We start from the raw sequence: 26,823 nt of genomic DNA, 5'->3' as shown, positions 1-26,823 counted from the left end.
AGACGGTATACCGAGAGCGTGGAGTAGGCGCTGCGTTAGGGGGGCGGCGGCTCCCCCTCTCCCTCCCACACCAGCCGGGAGACCCCTCTCCTCTTCCTCCGCATTTAATTTCAGGGCAGGTATTGAACTTTAAAAGACGGCGATCAATCAGCACGAGGAGCCGGGCCAGAGCACCGTAACGGGCTTTTCTCCGCCAGGCAGCCGGCGTGTGCGACAGAGCTCTCCAGGTATCCCGTTTTATTGAAACGAACGTAAATAAGATCTTGCCAGGGAGCACAACAAGGAATTAAAATGAGTAGGTAATTCCCATGATAATGAGCTATCTGTCCTTATTAAAGTCTGTTTTCATCAGCGTCTGTTTTGAAATGGAATGGAAGGAGGGCCCCTGACTTAAATACCCCCCCCCACCCCATGTTTACCCTCTGCAGTGGGAGTACGGAACGCCCCCCCCCCCCAGCTCCCGCTCTCACAGTCGCTGACATGACCAACAGGCTTAAGTGCTCTCATGGACGCTGTCAGCCGGGAAGACGACCGGAAGCTGAAATTAATGAGAGCGGCCAGAGGTCAGATTCATTAAGGGTCGGCGGAGTATAAACGCAGCAATAAAGCCACACCTGTCACAGGCAGCTTGGGGACAGGCCAGCGGGGTGTGGAGGACGACGTCGTCACGGAGATGCAGGACGGGTCGCCAATAGCAACAGCTGACCTGTGGAGGTATTTGGCTCCCGGAGTTTTAGGGACGGCGGCAAAACTTCGTTAACGTGCATCGCGCTCGATGTAACGGCCTCACTGACGAAGAGTGATTTCCCGAAACACATGCACAGCTACAGGATTTGTTTGACGCTTGGATAAATGATAGAATGATTTATGTGTAATTCCGGGCTGGGGTGGACACGTGCCACGTTAACTTCTGTCGACACGCGGACAGTTAGCTAGGTGGCGACGGAAACGGAGGAGTTTCGAAAAGCCGTCGGCTAATTAGCCTGCTGGGGAGTGAGGCTTCCGGAGGAGACTGGCTCCGGGGTCTCGCACCGGGGGGACAGAGGTGGTCTGACAGGTTGTCAGCTTTGGAAAACACACCTTCTGCTCCTTATCAGAAACCCAAAATCCACACTGGGAGTCCCACCCAGAAGCTCGCCCGCGTGACGGTGACGTGGCCCACAGGCTTTGCTTCCGGAGGGTCAAGAATGAGACGTCTGACAGCGAGACAACGCGGCAAATGTAGCGTGGTAGCGGCCAGTTCCGCAGGGGAAAGGGCCCGCCAGTCGCCTTCTACTGCAGCCTGATGGGAAATAACGAGATGATGTCACCTGTCAAACGGATTACAGGATCTCCTAACCCCTCCATCCGCCTCGGGTTACAGACGCGAAGGAAAGACCTCCATCAGTGCAGGCAGCGTCCTCCACAAGTCTTCCCAAAAGGCTCCCAAACTGCCATAAAATTTGCATATACAGTAAATGTTTTCGCATCGTAAAAATAACTCCGTCCTTCACCGAATATACATATATATATATATATATATATATATATATATCACTGAATGAATAAGCCTGACCTGATCATTCAGCTGTGACTCATTCATATTGTTCTATCTGCACTCAGTGAATTTGTTAGCCGTAGTTTACGATGCGAGGCTGGGACTTAAACAAAGAGCGCTATCCACCTCGGGATGACTGGAGGAGCCGCATCCAAGCAGATCTGTGAACAGGTGATAACGAGGTAAGGTAGCAAGCCAGAGGAACACACTGACAAAATTAGATAAAAAAAAAAAAACCTGTGAGATTCAGGATTCGAGGTATTCAAATGTCAAATGCAATCAAAACGCATTTTAATTATTACTTCCTAACACCTCATAGTCACATCCAATTTTCAGAAGGATTTTATAAAAAATATAATGATTGAACATTTACCTTTTTCAAGAACAGCCACATACTGTATCATAAACAAGCGCTTCACTTCCTCATGAAAACGGATTCAAGGTAAATATGAGTGCATGAAATGTAAACGGAAGACTTTTTGTGTACACTAAAAACCTATTTATATCTAGTTATAAGACTTCACAAAGTCACCTTTAGGAAGATTCTCACGGAAGCTTCCGGAAAGCGTGACGTTTTCCCCGCACTAGAGGACAGCATCAGCGAATCGTGGCCCCCTGTGTAATCTCGATTTGTGACTTGTGCTTCGTCGTCTGGTAAACACAAACACCCGGTGAAACTCACAGCGTTCGAGGCTCGCCCTGCTGAATTTCACCTGGAATATCGATACGCTCTCCCACGGGTGGCCGTTCGTCTTCCAGGATGGCCGTGTCATTACGAAGTTGGCTGTCGCATGCCTGTTGCTGCCCAGTAATGAAATTATGCACATTGTTATGATGTTCGTTAGGAAGATAACTCACTTGCCGTATTACGGTAGCTTGGAGCGCCGGGTTGTCGCTGCTCTCTCTGACATATCGACACGTTCTGTACAGAGCCGGCCATCTGACAGATGGGCTGCTGCTATCAAACGCCAGCCAGTCTCTGTCTTTCGCCTCCTCTGAGCTCCTCCTGGCCCCCTCGTCTGGGTCCTAGGCTCATTAGCAGCGGGATACCCAGCTGTGCCGGCTTCGTACGAGGCAGAGCTGCAGAGACACCTCCCGTCCTCCGGGGGGCAATATACCGCCTGCCCTGCCCCACCCGGGAACCCATCGGCTTCATTCTCGGCCACGGCATCAAAAGCAGCAGTCAGAAAGAGAATGGGCAGACTAACATGGGCATGGATGCGGGCCCTGGTGGGATCGAGGAGTGTGCCGGCGGGTTTCCGGGTCGGCTTGGCCCCCTCGTGAATAAAACATCTGAGCAGAGCCTGTGGAGGCGGCGCGGGAGGCTCAGACCTGGCAGGACTCAGACGCAACAAAGGGAATGCGATGGTGGGGGGGGGGGAGATCTCGCTGCCCCACCGTTTATTGTCCGTGCATGTGCATGTTAACCAGCACCCCAGCGTATTCCCTGTGTGTGTGTGTGTGTGTGTGTCTGCCACTGAGGTGTGGTCTGCATATAGCTAGCTGCACTGTTGCTGCAGGTGTTCAAATTCCTTTACGTGATTTTTATGATTTGCTGCCTTTCTGTCCACAAGCCATACTGTGTGCATGCCTTTCTGTGTACACACTTTCCCATATTTGCAAACCTTCCAAAGCACCATTTTGTGTTTCCAAACACCCCATTTTGTGTGCATACATTTCTGTGCACATTACTTTCCATGTTTGCACATCATTTCGAGTGCACGCCTTTCTGTGTATGCATGCATTCCAAGGTATCCATGCCTTTCCATGTATGCACGCCTTTCCATGTTTGAATGCCTTTCCATGTATGCATGACTTTCCACGTTTGCACATCATTTCGAGTGCACGCCTTTCTGTGTATGCATGCATTCCAAGGTATCCATGCCTTTCCATGTATGCACGCCTTTCCATGTTTGAATGCCTTTCCATGTATGCATGCCTTTCCATGTATGCACGTCATTGCACCTGCAAGCTGTACTCACCTGGTCTCAAGCGGCACGCTACTGTTGAGGGCCCAGCTGTCCTGGAGCTGCACCGACTCAGGCGTGGTGGGGCCATCGGCCGGCCCGGAGATGGGCGCGTGGCCACGGCGGCCCGTCAGCGAGTTGCGCCTCAGCGAGTTGCCCGAGGCATTGTGGTGGGACAACGTCTGGTGGTTGTGGGAGGGGGGCAGCGGCGGCCGCAGGCTCGACTGGCCGTGGTGGTTCGGGGGACCTGGAGACGGACAGAACAGCAGGGAAGGTTAAAACAGGGAGACTGGCCTCCCAGTAAAACAGCGCAGCTGCTTCTGCTCATTCAGATTGGCTGTCGTTCTGGGCACTACGCTGACAGCAGGTTCTCATGCCTCAAACATGAAGCTTGTGGAAAGCGTCCCGTGATGCCAGATGATTACGGCCATCTCGGCACGTGGCGTTAAGGAGCAGAGGCGGCCGCTTGATCAGCGTTACCCTCCGGAGTGACCTGAATATTCATGCCCCCCCCCACCAACCTCTGATGAGGAGCAGAGCTCTCCAGGTAAAGTGTGAAGGTCACGCCGCCACCGCATTTTAAAATGGATGAACGCGGCCCTGACAATTCGACCTTCAAACTCCCCTCATGCTGTACAGTCTCTTCACCTTAATACAGGTGACTATCCATTCATTCACTGCGGGTTCAAATGCCGGGAAATGGGGGAGGGGGAGGGCACTAGAATTGTTTTTGCAAATATTTGACATCAGAAAAGTGTAAATATTATAAATGACCATGGAGGAGAAAAAAACTGCCTGTCTAAGCATATATATACATAAAGAAGTCATATCTCAGGAGCTGAAAGCCGAAAATAAACTGCTTTCCCTCAAAATCCTAAAGATTGTTCCTTAAAGAAGATTGATGGCTGAGAAAGTGTTGCCTCGGACAGGCATGAATATCGAGAAGCGGGACGCACCGTACCGTACCCATCTATTCCGCCGGCTCCTCTCTGCTGCTTCCCTAATAATGATACAAAATATTATGGAGCAATCAGGAGCAAAAAATGTGTTTTTTTCCCCGATTATGAGTGACTCCAGCCTGAAAATGATAGACAGTATTCCCTAATATGAAAAATTAAATTAAAAAACTGAACATAATCAGAGCCTGCCCTCCAGAGACACAGACACACATGTAATGACAAACACACGCACGTGAGAATGTCCAAATGCGGGCACACACACACACACACACACACACACACACACACACACAGGTTTGTAATTGTATCTTTGGGGGACTCTCCATTCATTTCTATGGGGAAAACTCTAATCCCAACATGACGACCTTAACTCCTACCCAGCCCAAACCTTAACCATAAATAACCAAATTAAATACGAGACTTTTGCCATTTATACTGTTTTGACTGCATTCAGAAATCTTTGTGGGGACTTGAAAAATGGTCCCTACAATGTCAAAATAACAGGTTTTTATTACATTATGGGGAACATTTGATCCCCATAATGTAATATAAACCTAATCCACACACACAGACACACAAACTCACAGACATACAGTAGACACACACACACACATACACAGACACACAAAGACATAGACACACTCACACACAGACACGCTCCCACATACGTGCACACACACACCGAGACACAGATTCACACATAGACACACACACTCTCTCTCTCATTCACACACACACACACACACACATACATACACACACACACACACACACACACACACAAACACACACACACAAACACACACACACACACAAACACACACACATACACACACACACACATACACACACACACACACACACACACACACACAGAGCCCTGGGCGAAGTGTCATTGTGGGCAGTGAATACTGATGAGGGAGAACAAAGGCTGGCTCCTTCCTCACTCCCCACTTGACTGCTCAGACGACACCCAGTTTGGGTTGGGCTTGGCAGGGCGGGGGGGGGGGGGGTAGGTGTTTGGGAGACTTTACGAATCTTTTGAGATTTTCAATGTTTCGGGGCGTATCTGTGACACAGTGTGTACCTGAGGCTCACACACACCTCACATGCCGTCCACATACGGCTCCACAGGACATCCCACTCCCGCTGGGGGGGGGGGGGGACACACACACACGAGGCCCAAGCGAAACGACCACAAAGCACACACACATTCAGAGGAAGGACGCCAAGTGAGACACTGCGCCTTTAAAGAGTCTTAAAAATCTTCCACCCATATTAATTCACTGAATCGAATCAAAACGAAAGCGAAACAAATACTGTTTGATGTTTGATTTATTAACACTTAAAAAGTCAACAAGATTTTTATTTACTTTTATTTATAATTTCGATTAGAAATTTAATATTGAGAATTACAGAGCCTAAGACTTCATTAAAGACGCTTCTGTTGTCGAGCCTAGGTGATTGAGGCTACTTCATACAACGTCAATAAAATCTCACGCTTAATCTCTGCAGTAGCTGCAGCATACAAAGAGCTTACTGGTTGATTTTTGCCCTCCCATACAGTGGTATTTACATCAGTAACATGGATACCTTTGTTCCCATATGATACAGTGTATTCAAGTCATTACAAGCAATAATTATTGGAAAAATGATCTCTGAGTCATTTATTTTACTCATCTGGTCCTCAGTGATTTAAGTTTCTTTATAGATTGGAATGGAATACGTTCCCATCCCACTAACTGAATGCTTTTTATTGGAGTAATGTACAATAGTCTGGATATGACCGTCTTTTGGATCAGCAATTCTAGCACTTCATCAGTCGTTCGCACTTTTTTCTGTCATTACGAAGAAATTTATGCAGCCAGTCTGATACTTTTTTGTGTTTGACCTATACATTTGCGTTGAACTTTTAACTTAGAATTATCAAGAATCGTTTTCAAGGTTTCTGAACAAAAGACACTTTGTGGGTAATTCTATTTATTGAGAAGGTAAAATAAATATTTGATGGTGGCATTTTTCCACAAACTTAAAGAGATTATAAAATTTATAAAATCACTTTACAGATTTTATTTATTTATTATTAGTATTAGGACACAAATGTTATCTCATTAGGATATACATACAACTACTAAAATCCAGAATTCTGAATGCTAAAGTAAATACATCATTTGTCATTGTACAATACTGATATTTTTATTTAATTAATGGATAATATGTTTTGATAATATTATACGTTTCATTTACACTTTCGACACTGTGTAACAGCTATTCATTTTCTTTATTAGTGAGAATAACAGAACTATATTGAATAAATACAAAACCTGCATGGAAAAAATGAATCAGAATAGTAAACTGTCTTCTTCAATAAACCAACTTTACAATATATCATTTTATGGACTTTATTATTTTTACGCTTTTTCTCAGTTTATTTTCTAAAGGTATTTTTAAAAGCCTCAGATATCTGTCTCGGATATACCTCATTAAAGCCACGGGCTTTCTTTGTCAATGTCGCCTTTAATAAGCGACGATAACCCCAGTGTCTCACACCGGCCGTAATTACGAGATGCTGAAAGCTTCGTATCCATGAAAGCGATACGGAAAAAAAAAACAACAACAAAGTAAACAGAAAAAAAGCGACACATTTAGTCGGCGCCACGAAAGGCGAGTAGCGAGTTGAATGGCGGAGTGTTTGGGAGTCGCTGAGCTGCGGCCCCCCCCCAGCCGGCCGTGTAATGGGGAGCCCTGAACCGCCTCAGGAAGTCACCCCGACACAGGATGAGCCCGGCGTGGCTGAGATGGGAGCCAACTGGGACACCCTCCGGGTTCCTGGGGCCACGCTGCGCAGAGACCGATGGGGGTCGCGTCCCTCAGCCGCCTGGGCCACCCCGCGGCCCGATAACACGGCGCGGCGACCCGGCCGGACTCGGATCATGAGGCGGGGGACCGCTCCCCCTCCCAGCCCCCTCGCCGCCGAGCATCACCGGGGAAATGGAAGTGACAGCCGTGGGCGTGCAGGATCCGCGCCACCAAATAGGCTTATGCGGTGAAGGCTTTTAAATAGCGCTGAAAAACGGCGTTAAACCCGCAGAAGGACACGTTGGGGGCTCCCCTCTAACGAGAAGAGCCCCGGCCGAGACAATGTAGGGCACGGCGTCGAGGTGACATTAAGGGAGCTGTGCAGGAGCAGGAAAGAAGGTCAGGAGCAGTGCGGAGATTACATTCCTGCACACCGTCCCACACAACGTCGACAGCACAAAGGTCCCCCGGTTTAGAGAGAGAAAAAACACGTTCGCTCCCCATAGAGCCACTTCACACCTCGCAGACGGAGGCCGTCAGCTCCGAGAGATGACTTACAGGGAGAGGGCAAGCCGATGCTGCCAGAGGAGCGTTTTATTGGCCTCCGCAGGTAGCTGGAAGCGGCCGGTCTGCTGGGTGACACAGTGACCCGGGATCCAGATGCTCGGTGTGAGGAAGATTGGAGAGAAGCTCCTGGTCAGGCAAGGGTAGCTACACAGTCTACCAGGCGACTGGGCACACACACACACACACACACACACACACACACACACACACACACACAGAGCAGACACTCACATTCATCACTGGACAATATGCCTACTATAGACACCTGTGGACATACACAAGACTCTCAATCCCCGCCCCCCCCCCACACACACACAGACACACACACACACACACACACACACACACACAGTGTCTTGTTAGCCTGTTGGGTTCCAGCCGAATTCTACCCTAAACCTGAACTGAACCGATAGCAGAAAACTGCAAAACTGACTTGATAAACAGCAACCTTGAAAAATGTTCGCAAAATGAGCAGGCGCTGGGAGGAAAAAAAAAAGCAAAAAATGAGCTTTTAATACCATTAGTTAATTCAAGAAATCAAACATAAAGCCAAACAGAAAGATGCTAATTCCATTTCGATCTCCCCTTTCTGTAGAAGTTTCCTTCATCGCCTGGGAAACGTTTGCCTACATGTACAAGGTGGAGGGCTCTATGTTTGCAATTTCTCCTATTCAGATCTGAAACAAACTGCTCTCTGAAAGGACACTTTACAAGGCCAATCACACAAATACTGTTGTATATATTGTTTAGGTACGTCATGACTGAAAATATTACCTTCCTCAGGATTTGGAAAAAAAGTTAAACAAGCAAACTGTATTATATGTGACCAAACTTAATTCCAATAGAAAAAAAAAATTTGGATGGTGAAATTTCAGTTTATAATACATAGCTAATTTAAAAAAAATTGAAAATCTATTTAACATAACAGCTGAGACTGTAATTTTCTTATAGAGAGATATAGAGAGCCTAACTGTAATTTGAGAGTCATTTATGCTACAGAGCCTTATATTATATTGAGAAAACATTATATTATATTAATAATATTTTACGACATACATTAGGACATCCATAAGGATTTTCAGCATGCAGTTGAATAATGCATTCCATTTTTGTTTTTTTGCTAATTTTTAATTGAAACAAATTTTAAAATGTGAAACAAACTTGATAATTACTAACTTGATAATTACTACCCACTGCGAAAAATACTACAACCCTGCTCCATCAGTATTAAAACGCAGAGCAGAAGTGTCCCTCTTAAGCGAATGCCTTTCCATCACCTCCTGTTAATCACTGATATAAAGATTTACTATATTTTTTATAAAAATGAATTAATGCGCTAATTCATTATCACGGGGCATGCAAAAACAAATTAAGTTAGGAGGGTTCGGAGGACACGTGCTCTTACTTAAAATGAGGAGCTGGATGTAGAGGTGTGTGCCATTCATAAAAAGAGGCACAGCCTGAACACGGGGGATGGACACCAGACGGAGTCTGTGTATATCAGCCGGGGGCTGGACCGGAGACAGGGTCATGAGGTCCAGCAGGGGCACTGGGCTCCATTCAGAAAACGCAAAAATCCCATTAGCAACAAGCAGACAAATCAAGATTACGGCTATCAATGATTTTGAATAACAAAAACACTACTATTATTATTCTTATTCTTGTTATTTGTCTTAAAATCTTAATAAACCTATAAAAGCTTTCAAAATGGTTGCACACTTAAAAATGTGATTTTTTTTGTAAAAAAAAAAATAAAGTATTTTAATTATAAAATGCTTTAAGTTTTCAAGCAACGCTACAAATCAAAGTTTATAATTCGACAGAGAGGAAAATATATAGAAGTCAGTTAGGACAGTTAGGGATAATAATTTAGTTTGAGAAAGGACACAGCGGGATGTCAGATGGGCTTGTACACACGTACAAAAATCGATATTGCACTTAATTACATAAATATTGGACTAAATCATTCAAAAGGCATCAGTGATTTTATGCTCAATAAAAAGCGGGTGGCAATTTAAATGAGTATATATAAGGCATATAAAACAGCGATATTAATCACTACAGCAGAGTAAAGCAGATATGCTTTGTTTTCTATTTTTACATTGTTTCCTTGTTACAGAGTAACGTCGCTTGATGGGATGGTTAGTAACTGTTTTTACATGCTGATATCATTTTAAATGATGGGAAAGAAAACAAGCAAAAGGTGACGACATCTCTGTAATGTTTCTGGACACATGTGCCATAAACATAGGAATTTAAACACTTTAATCACGGAATACTGCCCATCCATTAGTTTACCACTGCTATTTGAAGGCAGATGCTTAAAAGATGCGTTTTTGGTACATTTATTTTTAATGTGTAAGTACATAAAGTGCTATTTTATTTGTTTATTTGGAAAGGAAAATGCCACACCACAGGAAGGCTGCAAGTGACGCGTAACCGATTTACAACACCACAGAGTTTACTCAGTCCTCCGAAATAAAGTAAAATGCCAACATGAAAGTCGTCATAAACGGGATCAGCTAGCAAAGCAAAACCTGAGAAAACAAGTGCAATGGCCTTGCAAAGGCACCGCAGATATGTTCACCATCACGTTCTGCTGCGTTTGATAGTGATTATTGACTGACTCATGATTTAAGAGGACATCTTTCGTCTTTTCCTTTTCGCCACATTGTCTTAATGTCAACGGCCTCTTGCAAGGTGCCCTTGCAGCTGTGTAACTTACATGGAGATACCATGCATGCTCACTCACACTGCAGATACAGAGCGCAATACGCAACAACAGCATGTTCACCTGCAGAATTTCCACTGGATATCACTGAGGCGAACTGCATGCTGTTTATTAGCAGCGGACGGCATGTTTAGAAAACATTCATTTAGACAGCGCAAACTTTTACATTAACAGAAAAGCACGCGGCAGACAGCAGCAGTGTCCGTAAATCCGCCTCGAACGAGGGTCTTCGAATCCAGCCCGTGCCGGTATTTCTTCCGAGAGTCGGGAACTAGGCCACAAAATGTCAGTCAAAGTATTGTGACAAGCTCCCCTGCATTATTTATACAATGTCCACTCCACGTACGATCGCCCGGTAAGCCAAGACTGTAATGAATTATTGATGAACCGATGGAGTTACATTACGCTTTCAGTGTTTCCCCTAAATCGTCTATAAACACATCTTCAGAGGCCCGTGTGGCTCTGTTCGTTTTTTCTTTTCCTTATGTATTCTTTTCAGGACACATTAAGACTCAGAACCTTGACTGATTACCGGGCTTTAGAGCTGAGTAGTTTCATTTAGCTACCACCCTCTCCCAAAAAAGAACTACAGAAGCAGAACTAAAAGCAGGAGCGTTAAGTTGCCGCTGTGTTGCAGAGCTCTCCCGCACACTGTGGACAGGGCTAATTATAATTTAATGTGCTAGACACGACGGCTGAGGCTGTTCCCAACCTCCAGCGTTAAGGTGGTGAAGGTGATGGAAACGGGGTCGGTCCTGTGTATTAAACACCGGCAAAGTGGCTTGTGGCTGAGTGCTCAAGCGCAGGTTCCCTTACCGGGGAACCCGCCTCTGGATGGGCGAAGCAGGAGGCACGACGGCCAAAGAGAGGAAGAAGCTACACGCATTAGCCTGAAAGTGAAGCACGGGAGGAGAGGCGAAAAGAAGACGCCTGATTTGTTGCTGAGCTCTCGACCTGAATAAATCATTTATCGATAAATCTGCCAGTCAGCCTGAGCACAGGGGGGGTTACGGCAGGAATCCATAACTCTCTTTATTAAAGGCCAGTGCAAGAATACCTCAGTGTTCCACTCAGATACTTCCCCTTTAATCCCCCCCCCCCATCCATTGGAGATTTATTCAAGATAGCATGACTGAAGGAACCCAGTACACAGAAATATCGGAAGAAGTGAGTTGCTGATACGTTATATAAAAGCCTATTGGTTCATTTTCATTATATAAATATACATAATGCTACCATGAAACTACATTACTAACATTATTATTAGGAGAGAAACAATTAACAATATAAATTTAATCTTCGTTAATAAACGCGGGTGACCTCTTTCTGGTGGAGTGGATTCCACGGTGTCTGGCACAGATTACACTCTGCACGAAAGCTCACGGCTTCAGCTACCTGAGAAACGACATGGCTGAAGCTTCTTCGATTTGCCCAGGTACCTGCGAGAGACGTGTGGATGCTGATCATGCTCGCACGTCACAAATGAGAGTAAAGCACGTGGCCGACTAGCTTCCCCTTCGGCATTCACTGGATAGCCTGCGTCAATGCGTCCCTGAAAATTGCAACGTTACACTATAAATATAATAGGCAATGGCATTCTGTCAGTGGCATCAACCAAATGAAAATGATTTCATTTTGAGATAAAAATGTCTGGTCATGGAGGACGACACCAAAAGCACCATGCAAACTTTTTTGCGTGGCTTATGCACCTAACTAGGCCATCTCATTCGACACCGTGATCGTGGCCGTCGCAGCATAACCGCGGTGCAGCCGACTGGGCGCAAACGTGCCGCTAATGCACCACAGTCCCATCGTACTGGCCAGCAAATGCTTCCGGAATTTATTTTCTGCCCAGGGACGCAGATCCACAAAGGCGTAATGGCAGTGCGCTTCCGCTCTACTCCAGCAGAACAGCCTTTTATGGTAATTGCACTTATTTAAAATGAATAGTAATTAAAAACAGCATGAGTATGTCATGTGGTGAGTTTTTTCCCCTCAATGTGAATATTAAAAAATACAAATAAATGAATAAATAATATCTTTTCAAGCAATATATAAATAAACCAAGTCCCAGTGCAAGATTGCAGGTTTGTTTGATGTGTAATGAGAATGAAAAACTAAAAGTTATATAAAAAGACAAAGTATATTAAAAATATATATGTTTTATATAATAAACTATTTTAAAACTTGTTTCTCACGAACACATTTACACTCACAGTTACATTTATGCACATTTAAGCTCAACTGGCTGCAATTCAGCAGTGTTGTTATTGTAAGATAAATAATTAAAAAAATCTATATATTTTGAAATATTCACTTATTCAGCCTGAAGAACAAAGAGGAAGTATAAAAAAATCTAGAAAACTCAAAAGGTTCAAAACACTTCTTTTCAAGGAGAAGTCATATTAATATTAGTAGATTACGTCAGGCAGCTGTTTGAACAGAGTGTAGAGATCTGTACTCTCACGTTGATGTTACCTATAGTAGCTGGTAAGAGTGAATTGCTTGTCTTGCATCCACACGGTTACTTTTAGCTAGCTGGCTGCATAATGTATGAGTAGAGTTGCATTCTCTCAATACTGCATTAATCACTGCCATGACCCTCACCATTTTGTGTGTAAAGAACACAGTGAATCCAAATATCTACTGAAATAACGCATGTAATCTTGCACTTTATCCAGATATTATTTTTTTTGCAGTTTTTTACAGAAGTTCAATGGTATCGAATAAAAAAATAATAAATAAGTTGATTGGAAAATTCCATCTGTTGGGATGTATCCATTAGTAGAAAAGACATGAATTACTTAGTAATTAATTAATTAGTTCTTTATTTAACCAAAGGCTTTTTAAAATGTTATTTAAATTTTAGGTGGTTATGCCTACTAGTACTTTCAGAATTCATTGGTTTGTTTTCTACAGTTAAATCATTTTGTTTTTCATACCAGTAATTAGGCTCAAATAAATGTGCAAATATTTAACATTACTAGTAAATGTAATAAATACAAGCAGATTTATTTTGTATTGTTATCCAGAATAATTTCAGTAAAATATATGCCAATAGACACAGTCAGGATAATTCCCAAATCTATTTAGAAATAGAAAATACTTATGTTAATAATTAAACATTTGCTTTTCCTTATTTTAGCACAAATATAAATAATTTTTTGTACTGCTGAGATAATTTAAAAATTTCAGATATAACATAACACCATTAATAGCAGAGCGCTTTATACGTATTAAAATTATTTTATCTTTTGCGTCTATGTATTTTATTTTGGATAACCAAAAACAAGAACAACATCAAGATTATTTTATTATTATCATTATTATTATTAATAATAATTATTATAATAATTACTGGTTTTTTTGCTGATTTTGGAATATATAGCTGGTTTATTGAATTATGCTTTAGCTGAGCGGTTTCACTACTGCCAAGAAAAACCCAGTAGAAACAAATCCCTTGCATGCAAAGTAAAAAAAAAAATAATAAAATAAAAAAAAACATTCTTCAAAACGGCAACTTTGTGCCAGGCTGCCCTCAGCAGAGAGTCGTGCCGTTTGTTTTCCTGTCATGTTCAGCCATGTTCTTTATCACCTTACAGGAGCAGAGCCCAGGTGAACAGGAGCTCTGGCCTGAACAATGGCAGCGAGCTCCAACTGTAACAATGCACAATTAGGACTGTGTACAACGAATTTGCGAGAGTTAAACAATACATATGAATTCATTATTTAGATAGTTAATTTATAAGTAAAAAAAACAGGGGAAAAATTAGTGAATTTAATAAGACTAAGCTCATTGTTTGAATGAATTTATAATAGTATGAAAAATAAGAATGGAGTTAATAATAAAATATTATTTACAGGAAGTATATAAAACTACAGAAAAATGTATCCATTGTTTTAGGTATTATTTCTATGACACGTTAGGTGCAAACATAAAACTAAACAATAGTAGAGTCTTCAAAATAGCACATGCAACATTAATAACAGGCACTGGCCACACTTGCGATTTTCTCCTTAATTTTAATGCTGTTTGGTGACCTTTTTTCAAAGCAATTACAGGGTCAGTCCTGAAGCCAGAGATGCTCTCGTTTATTGTATGCTTACTCTGGGTATGATTGATGTTGCACTACCAAACAGTAAACTAATTATAACCATTATGTGGAGTTATTTTAAAAGGGTTACAATCACGTCTCTCTCCAGCTTGGAGCCCCGATCAGGCTCAGTAACGATTTATAACGGATTAAAGGAGACCGGAATGGCGTCAACAACAGATACGCTCAGGCAGAAATTGTATTATGCGATTATTTTAAACACATTTTCCTTCACTATATATAACCTGTGTTTAGCAATTTGCTTGCAACGCGGTGGAAACTCATCAGCGAGCTGCTCAGTTGTCAGGCTGGATGGTACAGTCGACAGACTACTGCGATTGGCCGCCGTAATTAAAAGCTTTGAGGTCGGCGCTTTCGGGACAATGAAACTCAGCCACCGATCACGGGTAGGAAATTTAGAGTAATAAAGTCTGGGAAATATCTGTCTAATCTCCTTGGCCTGTGGCTGTCAGCATTGCATTCATCCCCTACTTAGAGTCCACATATTAAGCAGCTGCACCAAAGGACAGAGTCACTCAAGGCGGGGTAATTCTTAAGACAGGACGCTTGAAGGATCCAACCCGCCGGGAACGTAATGCCAACGGACCACGATAACCAAGGGGGGGGGGTACGCCACTGATGGAAGGGGGTGGGGTCACTTCACAGTTTGTGATGGAAAATATGCTCTTTCATCCAACAATTCATCTTATTTGTTTGCATCAGCTGGTCAACAATTTCTCTTGTGCTGTTGGCGTCAATGGAACTCAAAAGAAATAAAAAAAGAATCCTGTCTTGTTTTTCTAAGCAAATCATATTACATTGTTATTTTTTTTGCCTCAGTCTGGTTCCCAGACAGCTGAATTTGTCTGTGTGATGCCATGGTGATAAACAGACTTCAGAGAAACACAGATTTTAAAATGGCTTTGACATTAAATAGCCACTGCTTTATATGAAATAAACTAAGTTTTTATTTTTGACTGAAACAAAAATGAATGTTTTGGGATCAGCAGGATCATTTTGCCCTTCCGTTTAGTTAGTTTCGTTTAGATAAAATATCAGAGTAAGCAGTACAAAAAAAAGAATGATAAAATGACAAATATTATCATCTGCAGATCAGTAAATAAAGTGACCTTTAAATATTTAAATGATCTAAATACCATTAAAAAGCTGCATGATCAGTTATTTTAAATAATTTGAAAAAAATGCATTTCAACCACATTTCAAGAGGGGAAAACTTTATAATACAATTGAAAATTTATTTTATAAAAAAAGCAAATTTCCTATTAATCAGACTTACTTAAAAAACACTGATTTTGAAAAAAGAGCCCAGCTCTGATTTCAATGAAAGCCACCGTGTTGTAATGAAGCGAATTCTACCTGAAACGAACTGGGATCAGCAAACTACTGCGGAGGAGGCAGGGAAACCAGTTAAACACACGCACGGTCCTTCCTCAGAAAATTTCCCACCCGACGCGATCATAGAACCTCGGGTCCCGCATTCCGGCACTGCTGTCCCATGTCCATTTACAACCAGAGTCAATCGAGTACCGGGGAACCACAATACGGAATGTCTTCTAAAAAAAAAAATGAAAAATACACGCAGCTATGGCGACGTTTGCCTTTCAGCTGCACGCGCTCAGTACACCTGCAGTATGTTCGCAGAGCGGAGGGGACAGCTTTTAACCTTTATATTAAACATCGTCTCCTCTACGGCACGATGTGTCCTGACAGGACGGAGCACTCATGTGAGCGGGGCGAGCGGGTCTTACCCGTGGAGGGGGGCTGAGGAAGAGGACCGCAGGCCTGTAACAGATAGGAGTTGGGGGAAAACTCATCGTCAGCGTGAGACTCCAGAATGGGGCGGGGGGAGCTGCTGTCGAGCAGGGGCACCTGGCACTCTCTGACGGCTGGGGGGGCGGGTTGGAGGGGGCCGGAAGGTGGAGGAGGGGCAGGTGGGAGCAGGCTGGAGGCAGGAGTGGGAGGGAGGGGGCCACCTGGGGAACGGACAGACAGAAGGAGGAAGTTACAAACCGGAGGACGGGGCCAGAAAGGTACGCATTGTAGAGACACACACACACACACACACACATAATCTCAGCCCCCTGTCTGCCTCGGCTGCTCTGCGTTTCTCATCTATAAAAAAGGCGACTTTTTCAAGCTGCGCGGCTGGGGGGGGGGCAGATCAAGGCGAGAGGACACTCACCGCCGCTGTTGGACTGACAGGACGAGAGATACGCAGAATAAGGTATGAAGGGAAAAATTAGCTGGAGCAGCACTAAAGAAGAATGGGGGGGATGGTGGCGAGAGGGACCGGGGGGGTGGGGGACTGGGGGGGCGTAGCTGTAACCGTCAACGCAAAGTTTCCAAAGTTTATTATTATTTTTACTCCAGTCTCATCCTCATCTCAGCTAAACAAACAAACAAACAATAATAATCTCGCCGCAGATATTAAAGCTTATAACTTTTAGAATGTATATAACACAAAGCAGAGTTGAGGGGTGTCTGGAGGCTGGACAGGGGAGAAAAGAAGTTCACAAGTTTAAACGTTAAAACTCTGTGCAGGAATTTTGCTTTTGAAGCCAAGAATCGCGATTTGCAATTTTAGGACGACACCAGTGCTGGGCTGCTAAATAATGTCGATGGGGGGGGGGGGTTTAGGGAAGGGGGGGGGTTGTTCCGGGGCACCGACGGCCTCTCTCCCGGTCCAGGCAGAGCGGAAGGCTTTGGAGATAACCTTCACGGTTTGGCGGCGGGGGCGTGGGGGACAGGGCAGCTTAGAGGTTTTACGCCGAGGAGCTGATTGCAAGGGAACGGAGCGTTTTCAGGCTCACGTTAATTACAAAAAAAGTAATTGTGCTTTAACTATCGAAATTTAATTATACCAAGCAATGCAGTTCCCCTAAATTCCTCCTATGGGCTTGGCACTGCAGGCTCGTCTGACATTTAATTTCCCTTGTTTTTCATTAGTGTTTTTTTCCCCCCCCCTTCTTGCACTAAAAAACTCGAAGCTGAACAGACCTGACTAACGAGGTCTATGGTAGCAAGTGCCGTGGCGGCAATGCGGGGTCTGTCTGACCCCTGGAGGAAACGCGGAATAGCGGCAGGGGGAACAACAGCCCCGGGTAATGAGTGGCCTCCATCCGCCATGGAATTCACGACCCCCCCCCCCCCACCACCCCCATATCGACCTGTAGCTGCACCCTGCGCTCGATGGCATAGCTGCTCCTGCATTTCTCCATGCCCGTTCTCATTCTCCCTACTCAAAACTGCAGGTGTCATCAAAGACCCCACAGCTACTCGCATAACGGTATTTACTAGACCCCGACTATGGAGGGGGGGAGACACAGCCAGCCATTCATAGCCGCTCTCTGTAAAACCAGCCACGTCAGTCGCTGCATCGACCGCCTGAGGATCCCCTCTGAGCTGCCCGTCGAGAAAATAAGGGCCAGCACTATAAAAATATGGTGCAGCAGCAAAGGATGGTGGGTAACAAAGACCTGAGCCTGACGATGGAAAAGACAATTTATCATAACCAAGATCATCATTCGATCCCCTCTTCCCTGGCTCCATATTATTTTAATTTTATTTGATGTTAATACTTTAATCCCACGAATCCTTCCGTTTATCGTTCACTATCACCACCGGCTTATCGTCCGTAATCTGCCCCCTGGTTCCGGCCTGAGAGACCCTGCAGTATGTACACCCCTGGCCGCCGCTGCGTTCTCGCTCGATGTTGCCGCCGCGGTTTCATTCAGATGTGCCAGAAAGTGTGTCAGCGGGGGGAGGGGGGGGGGGGCTGGGTGTGCAGTGGCGGGGAACCCGCCACCGGGAGTCTGTCCGCCTGCCCGCTTTCATCTCTGACCACGTGACGTGCGGCAAATTATATTTCCTTCTTGCATTCCCAGCGAACTCTTTAGCCTAATCGCTGGTAACTTTGTGATGCACGTTATTTATGTGTCGGCCTACTTCTGTGAAGGGGGGGGGGGGGGGATTTGGTTCACGTGCCGGTGTACACGCCCCAAATCGGATTGCACGTGATCACAAAGATGCTGTCAAGCTTTGCACTGTGATGATTTATCAAGTCACATGTTTGGGGGGAAGGTGTCCAGGGGCGATGCCCTCATGATGGTCTCCTCCATGCTGACAAAAAAATAAATAAATGAATTAAAAAAATGAGCCGCAAGGAACAGATGCACGGTGGCAGCCGCTTCCCGCCAAAATGAAGCCGGAATGAAAGAGAATACAGGAGGCTTTCAAAGGCGCGCTGATCAAACCGAATCCGTTAAAAGTCATTAAAAAAAGCGGGAACATCAATAAAACAAACAGAGAGTCCCAGCAGTCATGCAGTACGATGCCCCCGACGATGTAGTGGCACTCAGGGACAAAGATGCTGCCTTCCATACAATGTTTGTGTGCTGGGGGTTTTTGTTTTTTTTTTTAAATGAAGCGTTATAAATAACTTGGCAGCTTTCCCTTTCAGTTGCATGCAGATGACATTTCCGGTACCACGGGAGGAACCAAAAAACGGAACCCGAATCCCATTCTTTCACTCGTGACATCAAATGAAAATTTAACACTGAGTCAGTGTTGTTCTACGCTGCGACGTGCAGGCGGGAAGGGGCGGGGAATAGGGGCCGATCGAGGTCGGCGTAATGATCAAAAGTGAACACCGAGGTCGTGCGTGCCGAGCTTTCACGGCAAGGCCGGCCACGCCCGTGTTTATGGCGGCCTTTGCGAGGGGTCGCCAGGGCCTCCGCTCACCTCCCTAATTACCCGGCTATCATCTTCAGAGTGCCGTCGAACGGCGGCGAGGCGGGCTGAGAAGCGCTGACGACGGCGTCCCCGGCAAGACGACGCCGTACAGCGGCAGCCGCCGCGTCCCGACACTCAGCTGTTGACTGCTGACGGATGAGTAATTACACTCCGCTAATTACATTTCAATATCCGCCTTTGAAGTCGGCTGTTTTGTGCAAGAACTCTATTCTTATCTTCTATCGCTGAAAAAAAACCTATTGCCCTACTTTTCTCCACCCTCTTTTCCCTCCTGTGCCCCCTCCCCCTGCTCCCACAATTCCCTGTCTGGAGTCTTTAGAAGTTCTCGCCCTCTCGGAAGATCAAAGCGCAGAGAAATTAAATTCCTTCCCCAAACGCATGAGAGCGGTACATCCCCGGACAGAATGAGCCTTATCGGGGCACAAACATTTTTTCTTAGATTTGTCTCACCAGAACCTGCAGGACCCGACCCTCCCCTCCCCATATATTGTGAGGCACACCCTGTACCTCCCCCCTTATCCTCCGCTGGGTTATTTATGTCACCATGGACTCAAACACCTCACTCTCTCCCTCTTCAGCAAGCTTTTACCTGCATCACTAGGCAAATAGAAGCAAAAGCATAAATGTGTCTGTTGGGTGGAGGGGGGGGAGCCAATCCCCCCCCCCCCCCAGCCCACCAAGTATTAAATTGCACACAAAAGGCTGGTGGTGGCAGGGGAGTGAAGGCAAGCTCTCCATCTGACGTGCACGGTTAAGAACAACAATGTGAATGGTCAGTGAGGTGGGGTGGAATCTGCTGCACCCCTCTGAGGGGGCTGTAGTTTGGGCGGAGACACCCCACAGCGCTAAGGGGCTTGGAAGCAGACCTCACCACTGATGACTCACCGGCCTCCGAGGACAACCCTCACCGTTACTCATTCGTGTCACCTTCGCCGCTTAATCTAATTATCTGTAAAGTCACAGAATAACCTTTATCTCACTCCTTGCCATGAACCGGGGGGGGCACAGCACCCCCCCCCCCCACATACACCCACACACGACAAACTTGCCGGCGAAAGTCAAATCTGGCAGTCGACGTTAAAGAAGCAGCCCGTTGTTAGCCTGTTCCCGGCGTTAAACCTCACACTGGGGGGATGCGGATGCCACTCGTACGGTGACAGGCTGACGGGGCACCTGTGCCACTGCCCGCCAGCCCCACAGACGGCCATCCCGGCTAATTAGGGCCCTCTGATGGGAAGCCGGGGCCCACAGAGCCCCGTGACGAGTGCGGCCCGTGCCGTGTGGTCCATGTGCCCGGGGGGGGTGTGGGGGGGCGAGCTCCACATGGCTAGCAGAACTCAGCTTGGCATCCTGTCACCCCTGTGGGGACTGTGGGCCACGACACCGTCCTGCGCTGCCACGCTCTGGATGCTGAGCGCCTGTGCGTGTGAGGTTCACACACACAGACACACATACACACACATCTGCACACACACAGGTATACCTAAATAAACATAGTCCGCTTTCACCGTCTTTTAAAATATTAAAAATAGCAGTAAACATTTAGAAAAGTTTAACAAAAGTAAAGAACAACGGATACTCATAGAAAGTGAAAATCATTATCTACAGAAAGATCTTAAATGGAAGAAATGTAATTAAAGCTACTGTCCCTCTCTGTCTTGTTGTCCTTGCACTGTCTCTCCTGCTCGGTCTCAAAGAAAAAAAAACTCAGAATTTCTCTTGGCTGGATTGAAATCGTTAGATATTTGAGCCGAGCCTGAGTGGAGGTGTGCAGGTTATTTGAGCGGAGGTGTGCGGGTTATTTGAGTGAAGGTGTGCGGGTCATTTGAGCTGAGGTGTGCAGGTTATTTCAGCAGATATGTGGGTTATTAGAGTGGAGGTTTGCTGGTTATTTGAGTGGAGGTGTGTGGGTTATTTGAGTAAAGGTGTGCGGGTAATATGAACCAAGGTGTGCGGGTTATTTGAATGGAGGTGTGCAGGTAATTTGAGTAAAGGTGTGCGGGTAATATGAACCAGGGTGTGCGGGTTATTGATGTGATATTTGATGTGGAGGCGTGCGGGTAATTTGAGCCGAGGTGTGCGGGTTATTTGAGCCGAGGTGTGCGGGTTATTTGAGCAGAGGTGTGTGGGTTATTTGAGCCGAGGTGTGCGGGTTATTTGAGCCGAGGTGTGCGGGTTATTTGAGCCGAGGTGTGCGGGTTATTTGAGCGGAGGTGTGCGGGTTATTTGAGCGGAGGTGTGCGGGTTATTTGAGTGGAGGTGTGCGGGTTATTTGAGCCGAGGTGTGCGGGTTATTTGAGCAGAGGTGTGCGGGTTATTTGAGCCGAGGTGTGCGGGTTATTTGAGCCGAGGTGTGCGGGTTATTTGAGCAGAGGTGTGCGGGTTATTTGAGCCGAGGTGTGCGGGTTATTTGAGCAGAGGTGTGCGGGTTATTTGAGTGGAGGTGTGTGGGTAAATTGAGCCAAGGTGTGCAGGTTACGTAAAGCCGTCAGCTGACTCTGACCTGGCTGCAGAGTCTCTCCTGATTGTCGCGGCCGTCAGCCTGACGCACACACGTGCTGTGGAGGCAGCACGGATCACGGCGCTTGGACGGAGCCTCACGTGCACAGCAGTGCCCCCCCCTGAGGGTTTCCTAACAGCATGCTCACACTCCCCAGCACTAAGTAATCAATTCTAATAACATAAAAAACAGCACATTAAAAAACATACCCTGCACACAAAACCTAATAAACCTTACAATCATCCTTCACTAAAGATACCGGTATGTTATCAAAATACTAATTTACTGTACATGCTTTTCTTTAATTCAGTTTAAAGCATCCTTGTATCCTGCTTCCTTGTATCTGTAAAAATATATGCATTGCACATAATTAAATATACATTTTTGTTAAACGTATACATATAGACAAGTATACATATAGCATTTTAATGGCACAGCTGCTGATCGCGGGCTGCCCTACTCCCAGGTTCGGGCTCCCGTACGATCTGCCAAAGCCATCTTCCAGCGCTCCTCCATCCCCTCACGCACCGGAGCATCCCGGGGCCTCGCCGGGGTCGGGCGACCGGGAAACTCACTGGCAGCTACCGGTCACGCAAAGTAGCAAAGCCACAGGAAAGCCGCAGAAAACCAGCCAAAAAGAGTGGAGAGGACACCACAGAAGGTGTCTCCCGGCAGGTGAGACTGGACCATACATAACAGACCTATTTCATCTGCTAGTGATAAATAATAAAAGAGACGAACCCCCAGAGAGCCCCTCCGCGAGTTCAGCCCTCCCGCCCTGCACCGCTCGGAGCCCTGCTTACCTTTCCGCTTCTCCATGCCGCGCTCCGTCTGTAATCCTGCCTCGCCGTGCCTCACTGCACCCCTCCGTGGGAATGCTGCATCCACACGTGGAGTGACACCACAGCTCAGTGCTGGCGGGACCCCCCCCTCAGAGCCCGAGCGCCCACCGAAACACCCACACGGACGGCGACGGCAGCAGCGGAGCGAGTGTGCTCTCAGACGTGCGGCGCGCAGCCACTGGTCCAGATCGCTGCCTCGCTCCCAAGTCCCCCCTGCAGCCCCCCCATTTTGCCTCGCTGCAGAGCTAAGTGGTGGAGGGAGCAGGGGCAGAGCCTCAGAGGCTCGGCACGGCACGGCACCAGCAAGTGCAGCGCTCTCAGTGCAACTGGGGGTCTGAGACAAGGGCGATGCTCTGGAGGACCGGCTCCTGTCCCTCACGCCTGCATCTCTCTGTCCATTTATAGTCTCTCCCTCCCTGTCCTCTCTTGCTCTCTCTTTGTCTCTCCCTGTCCTCTGCCTGTTTTCTCTTGCCATTTTCCACTCTCTCCCAGTCTCTCCTTCCTCTTCTTGTCTCTCCCTCCCTGTCTCTCTGTCCTCTCATTCTCTCCCTGTCCTTTCCCTCCTGTTTCCCCATCTATGTCTTTCCCAGTCTCTCCCTCCCTATCTCTCTGTCCTCTTCTTGTCTCTCCCTCCCTGTCTCTCTGTCCTCTTCTTGTCTCTCCCTCCCTGTCTCTCTGTCCTCTCCCACTCTCTTCCTCCCTGTCCTATATCAGTCTCTTACTGTCTCTCCCTGTTCTTAGATTTGTCTCAGTCTCTATTTTTACTCTCCCAGTTTTCCCTGTCCTCTCCCAGGTTCTTTTTGTCCCTCCCTGTCTCTCCCAGTCCCTCCCTGTCCTCTCCCAGTCTGTCCCTCCCTGTTGCTCCCTGCCCTCTCCCTGAGTCTCCCTGTCCACTCTCAATCTGTCCCTCCCTCTCTCCCAGTCTGCCCCATCTCGTCTCTCCCTGTCTGTCCCCCCGGTCTCTCCTGGCATGTCAGCATTGCTTTTCGGTAAGAGGTCAAAGAGGACGTAGCATTGACTCATTCTGTATTTCTCACGCTAGGCCACTGCCATTGTGTTTGTGCTATTTAGACAGGTGGGCACACGGGTACACAGACATGTACACGCCAGCAGACGCCTTTTCACACACACACGCACACACACACACGCACAGTCACACAGATACCACTACACTCTCAATCTGCCTCCGTTCCTTTCCCTCTTGCACCCTTTGCTACCTCAGTTATTGCAGGTGATAAGAGTAAACAGCAGTTCACACCGGTCAGGTAATTCCAACCTAATTATCAGCAAGACATTTAGGAGGAAACTTTAAGGAGATTAAGTAGGCAGTCACACTGCACTGGACTAGAACTGAATATGATGAAATATGGTTGTCATAGGATGAAAGACCGTGGGAAGCCTTCCTGATGTAGCTCAATCCTGATGTGACTGGCTGTAACCGGAAATAGAACTCGTTCCCCACCAATCCAGATACAGGGAATACCTGCCTAGCCAACCATGACACAAAGAACACTTGCTCAGCCAATCCAAACACGGAGTACACCTGCCCAGTCACTCCAAGGCTGGTAGCACCAAAAAAATACAGTGAATTACTTAATAATATCAAGGTATTATGCAGAATTAATAGTAAATCTGATTTAATAGTAAATGTTACATGGTACACTATAAATAAACAAAAAATTTTATGTACCATTTGTATGGCAAATAATATTTGTATACACTGATTTTCACTAATGGTTATGCATTGGTTGCATTTTGGACCTAAAATGATGACCTCCCAATGACCTTAAGGACGACAAGCCTTTAGACTGGTCTGTCCGCTTGTCGGTCTTCAGGTTTCCTGAGTATGCTTATCGTAGTGATGATGTGAGTCCATCTAAACAGTCTGTCTCTCAGCATGGCTGAGCTCTAAGTTTGCACACACATGTATTTTTTGCACACATGTTCCAGCTCTATATTTTACCATGTCCTTTGCCATGTGGCATATTTTTCTTTCTTTCTCTCTCTCTCTCTCTCTCTCTCTCTTTCTCCTTCCATATCCCTCATTTTGTAATATTCTGCCTTAATGATGTTGTAATGCACCACAACACACCCGTGTTAGGCACCTTGGGGCACCTCTGTCGTGGAAGGCGCTATATAAAAATGAATTGAACTGAATTGAATGACTGGAGGTAGACAGAGGATATGAAGGGGGGGGGGGGGGTATGTTTGCGACTGACACACAATGTAGGAGAAAAGCCGCTGCAAACGCGCAGCAGACAGAGAAAAGTCTGACACGTCGCCATCTTTGTCCGGTCACCATTTTCTCACGCCACATTGTTTCATCTCCAGTACAGGATCAGTGAGTAAAATACTGGATGTTCATTCATGGTTTTGCCACGTTCGCATCTTGGTTTCTGAAAATGGCCCACTGAAATCGCCGAAATGGGTCACTGGCTCCTGAATATAACTCTGGCTTTTTAAAAATATCCTCTGGAGGTTAAGGACAGTACCCAATTTACGTGTCATTTCTGTGCGCGTAGATTTATTCTGTGTATTTGGATTCCACGGCAGGGAATGTGCCTCATTCTGCTAGCGAGGGAACTGAGATCTCGGGTATAATAGAGCAAAAACAAAAAATTAATTATAGGATGGTGCGCCAAATCCCTGATTGCATTTTTTCATATAATATAAATGCGGTTTATAAATGTATAGCTGATCTTAGCCTTTTCAATCTTTCTCTTTTTTTTTTTACTTTGTCTTAAGAGGAAATAAACTTGTTTTCTGCGGAAGAACTCTGAATTTCCCACGAGCGCCTGGGCTGCTTTTCGGTGAGAAAACTTAAAGGGCGAATCCCCTTCCTGCGGAAAAGATGCGTGTGTCGCCCAGCTGCGGGATAGGGCACCGTGCCCAGCTGCAGCACGATGCGGCGAAAACGAACTCATTAGCGCTAATTCAGACAATAATCGTGCCTCCTTGCACATTGTTGAGGCCCAGCTGTCTTTTCCAAGGTGGCATCCTCGTCACTCGGGGAAACAGTCCTGCCGAAGAGAACTACTGTACGAGGGATGCTGACGTCATGGCAACCATGTCCGACTCATTTCACATCTGTCAGGCTCTATGAAGGACCTCCAGGGATCCCTCCCTGACCTGGGTTTACAAGGGTACCCAAAGGGTGACAATACACAGGGCAACCATTTGAGCAATGTTGAAGGGCAACATTATACATTATGATGGACAGTATACTTTGATTATACAGTGATGGACAGTGATCATCCAGATCCAGATCAGTTGCCTTTGCCTCACCTGGTTGGCAGTTGCCCGGCAACATTGCTCAGAAAATTGCCCTGTGTATCATCACCTTAAAATTAATAATGGGCAACATCAGGTCAGTCCATGATTGCCACATGGTTGTGGGGATTATGCCTCCACACTAGGGGACAGTGTGTAGCTCAGTGGCTTAAACCTCTGTGCTTGTACCTGTGATCAGAGGGTTGCTGGTTTGAGCCCCAGCCTCAGCAGAATAATTACTTGCCTGTTGGGTCCTTCAGCAAGGCCCTTAACCCCCCCCCCCCCCAAAAAAAATGCTTCAGGAGTAGCAGAAAAATGTACTGACCCTGCTTTGCTCTGTACTGCACATATTTCTCTGTGTGTCTCAAAGAATAGCAAGATAGGATCTGTGAAAAGAAGGATTTCAATGCACTTGTGCAAATGGCAGGATTTCATTTCAGATTCACCCTTAGTGGTTTTGTTCATGGACCCCTGCTCTCCTCCCCCAGCAACCAAAATAACAGAAGAGGGAAAAACAAACGGAAGAGAAGGAGGGAGGGAGAGTAAAGGAGACGGGTAGCATGCAAACTGTCGCATCCCGGATGCGCTGATGAGGGAGCCGGCGTGGACAGCAAAGCAATTTCTCAGGCTGACAAAAATATAGGAGCTGGCGGGGAGCACGGCCGATGGGGGGGGGGGGGGGGAGCTGTCAGGCCGCAGGTCTGCTGCATTCACCCATCCCTTTGTACTTCTTTAACTGCTCAATTTACAGACATCCATCCACCCTGTTTCTGTAACAGCTTAG

At 46.2% G+C, this 26,823-nt stretch overlaps 1 protein-coding gene across 2 annotated transcripts in view; it reads right to left on the bottom strand.

Annotated features, from left to right (window-relative positions):
• The window catches only part of LOC111850464 (teneurin-2-like), a 226,916-nt gene that overhangs the window by 51,222 nt on the left and 148,871 nt on the right, over window positions 1-26,823 (bottom strand). The window contains exons 4-5 of one of the 2 annotated variants that reach the window (XM_023824384.2): window positions 16,424-16,648; window positions 3,520-3,751 (exon numbers count right to left, since the gene is read on the bottom strand). In XM_023824384.2, coding sequence (XP_023680152.2) covers window positions 3,520-3,751; window positions 16,424-16,648 — 457 coding nt within the window. Of the gene's footprint in view, window positions 1-3,519; window positions 3,752-16,423; window positions 16,649-22,730; window positions 22,943-26,823 lie in introns of those variants that run through there. The other variant, XM_023824398.2, reaches the window with a different exon arrangement.

The sequence above is a fragment of the Paramormyrops kingsleyae genome, chromosome 24, assembly GCF_048594095.1.
Source record: "Paramormyrops kingsleyae isolate MSU_618 chromosome 24, PKINGS_0.4, whole genome shotgun sequence".
NCBI lineage: Eukaryota > Metazoa > Chordata > Actinopteri > Osteoglossiformes > Mormyridae > Paramormyrops > Paramormyrops kingsleyae.
This window is presented reverse-complemented; position numbering and strand designations above follow the sequence as displayed.